The following is a 13,142-nucleotide window of genomic DNA, read 5'->3' as shown; positions in this document are numbered from 1 at the left end:
GTCTTCAGTGTCGTCGACGGACAGCGAGTTTACGTCGCAGTCGCACCGTCGGGAAGTGGTGTGCAGGCTGCTCCGCTCATGATTCGTCGCGGAGGAACCGCTCCACCAGCGCAGGGATCGTCATATAGCCGTCGCACGTGTAGTAGCGCTGGCGCGGCTCCTGCTTCCCGCCGATGGCCAGTTCGATGTACTTGTTGATGCCCTTTGCCAGCAGCCGACTGCGAGTTTTCTTGCTCTTGACGAACAGCTTGATGAACAACCGCGGCTGCGAAAAACTCGTGACGAGGAAGTCCATGTTCTTGCTGCAGTACTTGCACGCCGCGCCGCCGTCGTGCTGGCGCTGCGCGTAGCTCCAGACCTGGTAGCGCAGGTTGGCAAAGTCGTTGAAGCGCTTCTGGATGGTGTAGTCGGGTTCGTCTCGCCGCGCCGCCTCCAGTCGCTTATTGGTCGGGATCCGGTTCGTGTGGTGCTTCAAGTAGACGTGCAGGTAGTAGTAGACGACGCCGCCGATCTCGGCGAAGTTGGTGATCTCTACGTGGTCGATTTTCTCCAGCACGCCAATGGGCTCCACGGCGCTGGACGAGCGGTGCGGGGTCAGACACACCGGTGTGAGCGGCGGCGCCCACGCGCGTTCCCAGAAGTGCACCATGATGTGAGGACGATGTTAAATGGTGGCGCGTTGCGGCAGCGACGGACACGCCGGAGGCTGCAGCCTTGGCGCACGAGTGGCAAATTGGAAACTGAAGCTCGGTTCAGCCCCAGGAACGGAGGCAAGCCCCAAGCCCAGCATGTGGTCTGCCAAGTATTTATACCCAGCGCGTAATTTTTACGCGTGTGTAGCAGCGCCCGACCACCCGAGCGCCGTATGGGCAAAGCGGCTGGGCGCCATTTTCGCGTTCTCTGCACGCGGCACCCGCCATCACCTCCAAGCACGAATATTCAGGATAGGCGCCGGAAGCCCTGGGTCCGGCCATATCCGCCCAGTTCCCTCGTGTCTCCGAGCGAGCTCGATGGGAACGGCACAACACCGGCATGACCCAGGGCGGTCGCAATATGCCGCTGCAGCTCGAAGCTGGACGCACCAGGCTCCGCCGAGGCCGGACGTTTCTCAAAGTAATGCGGTGAGTGTTGTGTGCCACTGACAACCAACGTGGACGCTACATGACCTAAGACGAGGCGGTTTCAAGCGGGGGGCGCCACGTTGGCCATTTTTGGCCATGGTGTCCGTTAAGTCGGACAATGAATGTCGGACCTCTGCTCCTGCTGTCAACATCGCAACAGCCGAAAGAGCGTCAGGATTGCCTCGAGCTTAATGCAATGCCTGAAAGCGGCGGCAGCAGTATCCGAGCTAAGCAAGTACCATCAAGACTCCGTGAGCAGGAGCTACAGGTATTCGTATTCGGCTCAAGCTTTGTTCAGAGCCCCAAAGCTGTCAATGGCTGATACCAATTTTGTAGGACGAACTGCTTTTTTTTCGGCGGTCTATCATGCTTTGCTTATTTTTTTTCGACAGAGTTGAACTCGGCGAATACCGAGTTGTCGCAGCAGATCTGTCGTCCTCCGCCGTGTTGAGACCTTTGTAAATTTTGGCTGCCGGAGGTGCTGGTTGGCAATGGGACAACCGATAAGATGTCGGCGTACTACTTTCCAAAATTCCCCTCAAAGAAGGCTGCGTCTGAGCGAACAATTCTCACCGAGCCGCCTACCATCCGGTCGCGCACCCAACTAACTCCGGACTTGACCAACGGACTCAAGATTCCTTGCGCCGAAAGTATCGAACCAGCTCGATGAGACAGCGAGGAGGAAAACATGAGCGAGTCGTGGTAGAAGACCGAGACTTCACAGACGTCTTAGCTGTTATAGTAACTCAATAGAGGTTCTGAGCCTCATCATCATCAAATTTCCCTCAAATGAGGGTTTCAAGCGTGCTTCATCTCCAACCCAGTGATGACCGAACTGTATTCCAGATATTAATATTACTATGCCAATAGTACATTACAATGTCATGTTGCAAGCTCGCTTGGTATTTGCAATACAAACAGCGGAGCGCCACGCTGCAGAAACCACTATTTTCTGCAGATTGCGGCAAGTTACACTTTCCAAAGATCAATGCATTAAATGTTCGCTTGGAAGCAGACAAGTCGTCCAATTTCTTTTACCCTGGAACTGCCTTGATGCTTCACTTCAATACATATCGTTTCGGATGCTTCATCTTCAAATATTTCCGTAGTTTTTCGGGCACCACAGATCCCAAGCAACGATTGAATGTAAAAATTCATGCCAAACCTACCGCGTTTCGTCAACACAGGTCAGTCAATGCACGGCTTCTATTGTTTTTTTCTCTCCACAAATCGCCAAGTATATAAGAAAACATCATAGAAGTCGTGCATTCTTGTAGTGATCAAAATAAAATTTATTGAGTCATTGTGTCCTATTATTAAGAACGAAAGAATATGAAGATTTCGATTCACTTACGCCACAACAGCACGAGGAAACGAGAAACGACGAGTATTTTTGCTATTGAATTCGATTAGTAATTAATCGAGGAAAGTTTTCATAGATTACCCAAGTTCACAATCAGTGCATTAGCTGGGAGTGAAATACCCGTGATAGCCGCAAGAATCTCCACGCATGAATAGGGTGTATTTATGTTATTTACACTTGGGGATGTTTAGCGTTCTTTTCTTCAGTTTTCTATGTTACTTTACGTTTTAAAAAGAAGAAGTTGCGCCATAGCCGAAATATCGTTGCGTGAACAAATGTTACTCGTTTCAAGTATTCCAAGCTTGTTTTGTTTTTGAATTGTGGATCCAGTGCTGTCACTTAGCTAATACGACCGCTATGTCTTCCAAGCTGTAACTCGGGTAATTAACTCACCAGACTGCCTCGAAAAGCAAACTCAGAGCCCTTAGGTTTAAGAGGTCTTCGTTATGCACCACCACCATCCGGAAGAGGTAGGCTGCTCAAGGCACAAAATAGAAGACGAAGATGTCTTCTCTTAATGCCCGAGACTTTTCCTTGAAAAAGAGTTATTTTTAACAACCCTGCTTCCACTGCGCTGGTATGCGCTTTAACTAGCGCGCCTCCTCTGCATGAATGGCCCAGGCAATGGCACCAACGAGAGCTCTGGACCTACTAAAGAAAGTTTTTAAGTAAGTACTGACTGTGTATTTGAAGTGTAAGGTTCTCAGCACGGACCTTGACGTAGATGATCTATCCGATTTATCGTTGTCATGCACGATTTTTAAAACATTAAAATATTTTTCATGTGCCGACGGCAAGGTCATGCAGCTAAACTTACCGAATCGACTGAAAGTTATTTCGCAATCCATTCAGCCCAAGTTCCCGATTCGATATTTTTTGCCTTTTCACTGTCTTGTATTAGAAGACCATTCAGCTGCGCTTGAAAACGATACAGTTATAAAATGGGAGTACCGTCGACAACGCATGAACTTGCATATTGCGATGTAAATAAATGCATTCAGTCGACATTATTTTAATAATAAAGCTAAGAGAAAATAGCATGTACTTACTGTTAGGTAAGTGAAATTTGGAGAAAAATAACTAGTGGGCCAGCGTCTTCAAATGCTACGTCTCCGATACATGTAACGTTCAATGCACGCTGTGATACATGTTGTAATTAGTGCTAGCAGTATGTACTCCCTTGGGACTCCTACATATTGTTGTAGGCAACCCGTGTTCTTGGGTCGGGAGAAGCACGAGTTCGACGATAGCGGCAAGCAGTGTGACCGTGGTGTGCACGGTGTGGCGCACAGCATGGTGTTCGGTGACAAGGGCGGAGCGGCTGGTGACGGGAGATGCTGCAGTCACCAACGCTATTGAAGTTGCTGGAAGTGTCGACGGCGGCCGTGGAAGATCGCCGTGGAGAGAGGACACGGCGGAGAGAAGCAGATGAAGACTATGGGAGCAAGGAGAGGCGACATTGGATCCAAAACGAGCGGATGGAAGGCCGCGACGGGTGAGGGTCCCCTTGATCGCGCAGTAGTCTAGGTTTTAGTATAGGCTTAGCCAGGGGAGCTCTGGAACGTGCGGCCGACCGCTCCACCTCCCAGTTGCGATTTGGACGAGAAGAGTCTAAGTTAAGCAGCTAATCTACTACGCGAGGGGTTCTGCGGCAGGAGTGCCGGCCCTTCCCAACAACACAAGAGGTCTCTCAGCATTCTGTTCTGCGGCGGTGGTCCTATACTGCGTGGGACGTCGGCGGAGCGTGCGAGCAATTGCAAGGTACGGCCCGAGTAGTTACGGAGTGAGTCAAGATGGGTTGCTGTAGCGTCTAGAGTGGCTGGGAGCGCGGTTAGTAACCGCGCGGGTGCGAGGTGTCTATCGGTGACGCCCCGACCGAGTGGACGGTGTCAAGCGTAAACAGGAAGGGTCCTCGTTCTTGCATGTTTACATGTTCGGATGATAGGCGTAGGAGCAGGTCCACAGACCTGTCCGAGGTTGTCGGCTGTCTAGGAACGCTCCTTCCCTAAGCCGGTCTCTATCTACGCCTCTGCCCTAGCTCCTACTCTCGCCAAAGTGCCTGCTCCCTCTAGTTGGACTCTGCGTTTGAGCAGCGTAGTGGCCGGAGAGCCGACATTGTCCTCAACTCACTAACTCATATTCTTACGACTCGCGCGTTGGTATCACGCCGATGCCACCGGCATCGGGGTCAATGCATAGAGGAAAAAAATCCCGCCCCTAATAGTGTCGATCACCTCATAACGCAGACGTTGATTCTGCTGGATTTGTGCATTCCACCCCCTGGCCTCTAGGTACAACTCGGAGGTCATCCCATCAGCTTTTCCTCATCAACTTCACCTGGTCTTACAGTAAGTACAGTAATCTCCTTCCTCAGCGAACACCTGATATTTATAAGACACATCAGGTTTATATATTATGAAAGGATTGTGTAAACAGCCCTATTGATCAAATGTACTGACTTAGCCACTGTAGTACGGAGTACACGCAGCCTGGCCGCAGTCAACTCTCGTAAATCTCGTAAAGTGCAGCTTGTTTCCCCAATGCGGTCACTGACTTGCCTGGAGAGTCCCCAGTGGAGACGAAATCACTGCGAGACAGAGCTCCACGTGTATCTATCTACCTCGCGGAGATCTGTAGCTCTTACAGCTTCGTTACATGTAGGTAGCTGCGCTGGGACAATCGGTCTCCTTGCACGTTGACTCGACTACTGTATCGTTCCCGCGCATCCTTGAAGCTAGGCCCGGATATCTTCCCGCTTTACGAGAGCTGATTGGTGGAATCGTAATTTACAGGTCCAGTGGGACTCCACCGTTCACTAAAACAATACATCTCCCTAAGTGTGGTACATTTCGGGAAACATGCTTTCTCAAAAAGTACATGTATAAGGCGCTGAGCAAGCAGATTACTGTAAAAGGTCATCCAATGATAGGATTCCTATCCGCTCTTGCGCGTCATCTTCGGATTGTATTAGCAAGTCTGGTTGAAGCCGTCTGCCAACTTCGAGCAGCATACATTTCGCTAGTGTCTAGCGCCTCAGCACTGACCAGCTAAGCTCCTGTCATTCCCCGATTTGCGTCCTGATGGCGACTCCAGTGTACGACGTTGTGGTGGTCGGCGCCGGCCTCATAGGCAGCGCGGCCGCCTACTACGCCGCGAAAGCAGGCAAGCGCGTGCTGCTGCTGGAGCAGTTCGAGCTGCTGCACGGCAAGGGCTCGAGCCACGGCAGCAGTCGCATCTTCCGCGTGGCCTACCCGAGCGACACGTACACGGAGCTGTGTCTGACGTCGCTGCAGCTGTGGCGTGAGATCGAGAGAGAGTCCGGCGTGGAGCTCATCCGCATGACCGGCGAGCTGGACTTCGCCTTCGGGCGGCTGGACGACATCGTCCTCGTTGAGAAGACTCTGAAGAAGTACGACGTGCCGTTCGAGTCGCTGACCGGAGACCAAGTCAACCAACGCTTCCCCGGCTTCTCGTTGCCCGACAACAGCCACGCGGTGTACAACCCGCTGGCAGGGGTGCTGAACCCGACGCTGGCGATGGCCACGATGCAGAAATTGGCCCAGGGACTGGGCGCGAGCATTCGTGAACGCAGCCCAGTCACAGACATCGTCGGTGAGCAGCAGGCGGATGGGGCTACCCTTGCAGTCGTCACCTTGGCCGATGGGACGCAAGTCCGTGGCCACCAGTGCATTGTCACGGCAGGCGCATGGACGAATAAGGTGCTGAAGCGGTCGGACGTGGACAAGGTCAAGCTGCAGCCGATCGCAACGTTCGGGACGTACTGGAGGTGCAAGCACGAGCTGTACACCCCGGACAAGTTCCCCGTGTTTCTCAAGTACGGGTACCCGGAGATGTACGGCTTGCCCATGATGAGCCCCGAGGAAGGAGTCAAAATTTGCCGCCACGATGGCCCCGACGTCAACCCGGACGCGCGTCAGGGCGTGGTTCAGCCTGCACCCGAGCAAGAAGACCTACAAGATTTCGTCGCGGACAACTTTTCGCAGGTTGACTCGAGCGCGCCCAACCATGTGGATCACTGCATGTACACGATGACGGAGGACGCCAACTTCCTTATCGACTTCCTCCAAGTCCCGTCCGGTGGGTCTGCAACGAAGAAAATTGTCGTAGGTGCCGGCTTTAGTGGCCACGGGGCCAAGATGACGCCCGTGATCGGCCAAATGCTCGCGGACCTGGCGCTAAAGGGAAAAACGCACCAGCATCCTGACGGATTCCGCCTCTCGCGGAAGATTTCCGCTGCGCTGGAACACCACTCGTTCTCGAAGTTGTAAGAAGGCACCACTGCCGGCGTGCCCAGCAACGCAGAGTAGTCGTGAAGTTTAACCACAAATTGATTTGATCCGCATAATTCGTGTCTTGATCAGATGAACACGACTGGGTTAGCTTGTTAGTAAATATGGACATTGAAGGAGGCACGGAGTTATTAGCGTACTTATCGTAACCCTGCAAAGAGTTCCGACCCAAACTGGCTTCCGTTGCAGCTGATATTGATCGCAAAAATATCAAATGCACGCATATAACCTGACCAATGGAAAGGAAGGTCCACGTTAAGGATCTCTCTACTGTATGTACACTCATTGGCGAACCGCTAGCTTGTTTTGACGCTGATGACAATTTTTGAGGGGATCCTGGGCCAGAGCCACTGCATCGTACAGATACCGGTAGGGCCAGCATCAGTTCAATGTAGCGCCTTCACGCATCTACGGTAAACTACCAAAGAAATACGAGCCGCTGAAGCAAAACACAACTACGGACTTTAATGCCACGAACAACCTTGGCAGCAGCTGACTGCGACGCCCGACAGTCTACGCTATCGATACCACCGCGGTGCCTCCTCGCCAAGCCTCCTCGCCAAGTTGCAGTCGTGCTTGGTCGAGCTGCGATGCGAGCACAACCCCGCCAGCGCCACCTATGGCACCGCAAAGTCTTGCTAGAACCACTGCACGGTCAAAAGCGTTCACACTTCACACTTCCGAACGATCGCAACACGATGAGTAAGCATCTTGGTCCGTTTTAGTAAAATATCTGAAAAGCTACTACAGCTCAGTAGAATCGACTAAAACTTCAACTTCCAGGCATATCAACGCAAGTTTGACCGGCGTGCAGTTGACAACAAATTATCTGATCGGTGTGAACGAACACTGGCTGCTAATGTGAGGTTGCTTCATTCATAATGTTAATCCTTGGCGGACGTCGTCTAAAGATCGATAACTACATTGCTACATCATCTAGAAAATAAATACCGGTATGATACGAGGACGATCTGCCGGTCGTATCGAGCTCTGCTGCTCTGCCGAGTTGAGCCGGCAACACGGCGCCGTCTACGCCTCCTGCTTCTGGAAGAAGCGCTCCACCAGGTACGGGATGGCCAGGAAGCCGTCGCAGTCGAAGTTGCGCGGCCGCGGCTCGACCGACCTGCCGCCTAGCGTGAGGCCGACGAACTCGTTGCAGAACGTCGCCATCAGCTTCTTGCGCGCGTCCACGCCCGTGGCGATCTTGACGAGCAAGCGCGGCTGCGACATCGAGTGCACGATGTAGCTCATGAAGGCGTCGCAGTACTTGCACGTGCAGCCTTCCTCGTGCTTGCGCTGCGCGTAGCTCCACACCTGGTGGCGCAGGTCGGCGAAGTCGTTGAAGCGCTTCTGGAGCGTGTAGTCGGGCCGGCCGCTGGCGGAGGAGGCCTGCGTCGTCTTGCGCGTCGGGATGCGCGACGTGGAGTGCTCGAGGAACACGTCCAGCACGTAGTACACGACGCCGTCGCGCTCCGTGGTGTGGTTGATCTCGACGCGGTCGATCTTGGCGAGGAGCGCCAGCGGCTCCGAGGCCTTGGACGAGCGCGTGGGCGTCATCGTCACGGGCGACAGCGGCTGCAGGTGCGGCACCGTCAGAGGCGCGGCGGTCATGGCGGCGGTGGACATTGTGGTGGACGAGTGAGTGTGCCGAAGACGGGAAGTTGACAAGTGAGCCACCACCGGCCTCGCTGCGCTTTGCGCGCGGCTGTCGGTGGTGCGGGTCAGTCGCTGCAATTCCTGCGACCGAGCAGCCCCGCCCCGTCTCGCGCGCGCCGAGCCAGCGAGGGCGGACAACCGTGAAGTTACCCATCACCGCCAGCCAATCCGCTTCAACTTCGCGCGTTCGTTGGCCTCCAAGCACCAAGAGCACCGCAATCTTGAGCGCCGTCGCGCCGCCGGTGCCTCCCCGAGATAATCACGACGGGCTGCGCCGCTGCGCGCGCACCAATCCCCTCGGCGCCTCGAGTTGTCGCCCGTGACGACGCGGCCGTGGCAGGTCTCGTTCTGCTTGGCGTCGCGGAGCGGCCCTGTCCCGCGTGGGTGTCTCGCGGAGCTGTGCCGCTGCTCCATCTCAGCGAGAAGCCCCCCTTCACTGCTCACAACCTCTCTGAATCAGAGTATCTGATAGAGAGAGAGACGCCGCCCGAGCGACCGCGGCTTCAGAATGCCCCATCCATCGAGGTGCATTGCGCCCCGACCTCGCGCGGCCGAGGGTGCTTCGTCGACAGTCGAGTTGAGAGCGGTGCCGCGCCGCACCACCAGGCTGGCATTGGTGGGGCTGGCTTTCATGCATGCAAGCGACGCTGTGTTGCGGGACGCATGTCATTCTGCTGGCGGCATGGTTGATATGCTACCAAATGCCTGGCCAACGCCGCCTGCACTGCCAGCGTTTCGGCGATCTTCTTGCGCTGGCGGCGCCAACAGCAGGCGAGCAGCCGCCCACCCATCCACTGCCCGTGCCGCTGCTTTCGACGAAGGCTTCGCGCGTTCGTGTGCGGGCCTGATACTTGCGCGGCGAGTCACTCCTTGAGCAGAGACGTCTAGCCGCGCTTGTGCAAACCGCGTCACGACCACCAACTTCGGCTGGCCCAGCTCAGCCCAGTTACTGGGCGGGGTATCCGTACACTGCAGCCGCCCCGTCGTCAAGGCGCTTTTAGTGGATCCTCCACCTATCACGCAGCGGGGCGCCCTGCTCAGAAGCCGGCGATCTTGGAGGGACTCGGTCATTATGTATACGTGCGCGCAGCCTGCGACGTGGCAGATGACCACCGACATACCAGGATGTAAGACTGAAGATCAGCTTTACACCAAATAGTGTGGCAAAGACGCCAAACAGGCTGCCCACAGCTAAAATAGCTTGCAGCACATGATCACTTGTCAACTTCCCGTCAACGAGCCACTCCTTGTCGGCCGGTAGCACAACACACAAAGCCACCGGAATGTCCACCGCCGCCATGACCGCCGCGCCTCTGACGGTGCCGCACCTGCAGCCGCTGTCGCCCGTGACGATGACGCCCACGCGCTCGTCCAAGGCCTCGGAGCCGCTGGCGCTCCTCGCCAAGATCGACCGCGTCGAGATCAACCACACCACGGAGCGCGACGGCGTCGTGTACTACGTGCTGGACGTGTTCCTCGAGCACTCCACGTCGCGCATCCCGACGCGCAAGACGACGCAGGCCTCCTCCGCCAGCGGCCGGCCCGACTACACGCTCCAGAAGCGCTTCAACGACTTCGCCGACCTGCGCCACCAGGTGTGGAGCTACGCGCAGCGCAAGCACGAGGAAGGCTGCACGTGCAAGTACTGCGACGCCTTCATGAGCTACATCGTGCACTCGATGTCGCAGCCGCGCTTGCTCGTCAAGATCGCCACGGGCGTGGACGCGCGCAAGAAGCTGATGGCGACGTTCTGCAACGAGTTCGTCGGCCTCACGCTAGGCGGCAGGTCGGTCGAGCCGCGGCCGCGCAACTTCGACTGCGACGGCTTCCTGGCCATCCCGTACCTGGTGGAGCGCTTCTTCCAGAAGCAGGAGGCGTAGACGGCGCCGTGTTGCCGGCTCAACTCGGCAGAGCAGCAGAGCTCGATACGACCGGCAGATCGTCCTCGTATCATACCGGTATTTATTTTCTAGATGATGTAGCAATGTAGTTATCGATCTTTAGACGACGTCCGCCAAGGATTAACATTATGAATGAAGCAACCTCACATTAGCAGCCAGTGTTCGTTCACACCGATCAGATAATTTGTTGTCAACTGCACGCCGGTCAAACTTGCGTTGATATGCCTGGAAGTTGAAGTTTTAGTCGATTCTACTGAGCTGTAGTAGCTTTTCAGATATTTTACTAAAACGGACCAAGATGCTTACTCATCGTGTTGCGATCGTTCGGAAGTGTGAAGTGTGAACGCTTTTGACCGTGCAGTGGTTCTAGCAAGACTTTGCGGTGCCATAGGTGGCGCTGGCGGGGTTGTGCTCGCATCGCAGCTCGACCAAGCACGACTGCAACTTGGCGAGGAGGCTTGGCGAGGAGGCACCGCGGTGGTATCGATAGCGTAGACTGTCGGGCGTCGCAGTCAGCTGCTGCCAAGGTTGTTCGTGGCATTAAAGTCCGTAGTTGTGTTTTGCTTCAGCGGCTCGTATTTCTTTGGTAGTTTACCGTAGATGCGTGAAGGCGCTACATTGAACTGATGCTGGCCCTACCGGTATCTGTACGATGCAGTGGCTCTGGCCCAGGATCCCCTCAAAAATTGTCATCAGCGTCAAAACAAGCTAGCGGTTCGCCAATGAGTGTACATACAGTAGAGAGATCCTTAACGTGGACCTTCCTTTCCATTGGTCAGGTTATATGCGTGCATTTGATATTTTTGCGATCAATATCAGCTGCAACGGAAGCCAGTTTGGGTCGGAACTCTTTGCAGGGTTACGATAAGTACGCTAATAACTCCGTGCCTCCTTCAATGTCCATATTTACTAACAAGCTGTTCATCTGATCAAGACACGAATTATGCGGATCAAATCAATTTGTGGTTAAACTTCACGACTACTCTGCGTTGCTGGGCACGCCGGCAGTGGTGCCTTCTTACAACTTCGAGAACGAGTGGTGTTCCAGCGCAGCGGAAATCTTCCGCGAGAGGCGGAATCCGTCAGGATGCTGGTGCGTTTTTCCCTTTAGCGCCAGGTCCGCGAGCATTTGGCCGATCACGGGCGTCATCTTGGCCCCGTGGCCACTAAAGCCGGCACCTACGACAATTTTCTTCGTTGCAGACCCACCGGACGGGACTTGGAGGAAGTCGATAAGGAAGTTGGCGTCCTCCGTCATCGTGTACATGCAGTGATCCACATGGTTGGGCGCGCTCGAGTCAACCTGCGAAAAGTTGTCCGCGACGAAATCTTGTAGGTCTTCTTGCTCGGGTGCAGGCTGAACCACGCCCTGACGCGCGTCCGGGTTGACGTCGGGGCCATCGTGGCGGCAAATTTTGACTCCTTCCTCGGGGCTCATCATGGGCAAGCCGTACATCTCCGGGTACCCGTACTTGAGAAACACGGGGAACTTGTCCGGGGTGTACAGCTCGTGCTTGCACCTCCAGTACGTCCCGAACGTTGCGATCGGCTGCAGCTTGACCTTGTCCACGTCCGACCGCTTCAGCACCTTATTCGTCCATGCGCCTGCCGTGACAATGCACTGGTGGCCACGGACTTGCGTCCCATCGGCCAAGGTGACGACTGCAAGGGTAGCCCCATCCGCCTGCTGCTCACCGACGATGTCTGTGACTGGGCTGCGTTCACGAATGCTCGCGCCCAGTCCCTGGGCCAATTTCTGCATCGTGGCCATCGCCAGCGTCGGGTTCAGCACCCCTGCCAGCGGGTTGTACACCGCGTGGCTGTTGTCGGGCAACGAGAAGCCGGGGAAGCGTTGGTTGACTTGGTCTCCGGTCAGCGACTCGAACGGCACGTCGTACTTCTTCAGAGTCTTCTCAACGAGGACGATGTCGTCCAGCCGCTCGAAGGCGAAGTCCAGCTCGCCGGTCATGCGGATGAGCTCCACGCCGGACTCTCTCTCGATCTCACGCCACAGCTGCAGCGACGTCAGACACAGCTCCGTGTACGTGTCGCTCGGGTAGGCCACGCGGAAGATGCGACTGCTGCCGTGGCTCGAGCCCTTGCCGTGCAGCAGCTCGAACTGCTCCAGCAGCAGCACGCGCTTGCCTGCTTTCGCGGCGTAGTAGGCGGCCGCGCTGCCTATGAGGCCGGCGCCGACCACCACAACGTCGTACACTGGAGTCGCCATCAGGACGCAAATTGTTCATTGCGTACGTGTCTAGGAAGTGCGTGTATTGTTAGTTAGTCAGCAGCGCCAGCTGCTACGAGTTTGTCTTAGTTTAAATAAAATTGGTTGCGTTGCCAGTCCGGCACGCGCCGGCGGGGTATCGGAAGTTCCGGTACCGACGGCCTGACGGACTTTGGCTGAGATCAGCACTGTGACGACCAAACTCTCGCGTGCGGAGACAACCAGCACGTTGCATTCCTTTCCATTGTTCAGGTTATATGCGTGCATTTGGTAGTTTTGCGATCGATATCAGCTGCAACGGAAGCCAGTTTGGGTCGGAACTCTTTGCAGGGCGATCTCGTCTTGTCAGGATAAGCTACTCAAAGAAGCCGCCTGGCGACGGCTTAGCACGCGAAGGTGTCGTCGCAATGAAGCAACGTGAGCTTGTCGTAGAGACCCAATTAGGGCCACTTCAATCCACAGCTGGTGCTCGATCCAAACGAACATGTGGGGAATTTTAGCAGCGACAAATGTATCATCGCCTTATGGCAACCGAATGAAAAAACGTCTCAGCTCCATGAACTA

At 55.2% G+C, this 13,142-nt stretch overlaps 5 protein-coding genes across 5 annotated transcripts; 2 read left to right on the top strand and 3 right to left on the bottom strand.

Moving 5' to 3' along the window:
- Positions 1–76: 76 nt before the first annotated feature.
- Positions 77–649, bottom strand: PHYSODRAFT_325556 (hypothetical protein; the record flags this gene model as incomplete). Its single annotated transcript, XM_009521433.1, has 1 exon — positions 77–649. One exon carries the CDS (start codon positions 647–649, stop codon positions 77–79), a length of 573 nt encoding a protein of 190 aa, XP_009519728.1.
- Positions 650–5,573: 4,924 nt separating this feature from the next.
- Positions 5,574–6,848, top strand: PHYSODRAFT_539550 (hypothetical protein). The gene has a single exon (XM_009521432.1). The coding sequence runs from the start codon at positions 5,823–5,825 to the stop codon at positions 6,771–6,773; it is 951 nt and encodes a 316-aa protein (XP_009519727.1). The 5' UTR covers positions 5,574–5,822; the 3' UTR covers positions 6,774–6,848.
- Positions 6,849–7,935: 1,087 nt separating this feature from the next.
- PHYSODRAFT_284926 (hypothetical protein) lies at positions 7,936–8,442 on the bottom strand (the record flags this gene model as incomplete). The annotated part of the gene is made up of 1 exon (XM_009521431.1): positions 7,936–8,442. A coding segment is annotated over exon 1 (379 nt), but the record flags the coding sequence as incomplete, so codon positions are not given.
- Positions 8,443–9,732: 1,290 nt separating this feature from the next.
- On the top strand, positions 9,733–10,218 carry PHYSODRAFT_284925 (hypothetical protein; the record flags this gene model as incomplete). The annotated part of the gene is made up of 1 exon (XM_009521430.1): positions 9,733–10,218. A coding segment is annotated over one exon (380 nt), but the record flags the coding sequence as incomplete, so codon positions are not given.
- Positions 10,219–11,294: 1,076 nt separating this feature from the next.
- PHYSODRAFT_539541 (hypothetical protein) lies at positions 11,295–12,569 on the bottom strand. Its single transcript, XM_009521429.1, has one exon. The coding sequence runs from the start codon at positions 12,318–12,320 to the stop codon at positions 11,370–11,372; it is 951 nt and encodes a 316-aa protein (XP_009519724.1). The 5' UTR covers positions 12,321–12,569; the 3' UTR covers positions 11,295–11,369.
- Positions 12,570–13,142: the final 573 nt, after the last annotated feature.

The sequence above is a fragment of the Phytophthora sojae genome (assembly GCF_000149755.1).
Source record: "Phytophthora sojae unplaced genomic scaffold PHYSOscaffold_2, whole genome shotgun sequence".
Taxonomy (NCBI): domain Eukaryota; phylum Oomycota; class Peronosporomycetes; order Peronosporales; family Peronosporaceae; genus Phytophthora; species Phytophthora sojae.
Note: the sequence above shows the minus strand (reverse complement) of the source record. Positions and strands in the feature narration are given on the sequence as shown.

Bases quoted from the DNA above. Each gene is read 5' to 3' on its own strand.
- PHYSODRAFT_539550 (XM_009521432.1), top strand. From the start codon at position 5,823: ATGACCGGCGAGCTGGACTTCGCCTTCGGGCGGCTGGACGACATCGTC.
- PHYSODRAFT_539541 (XM_009521429.1), bottom strand. From the start codon at position 12,320: ATGACCGGCGAGCTGGACTTCGCCTTCGAGCGGCTGGACGACATCGTC.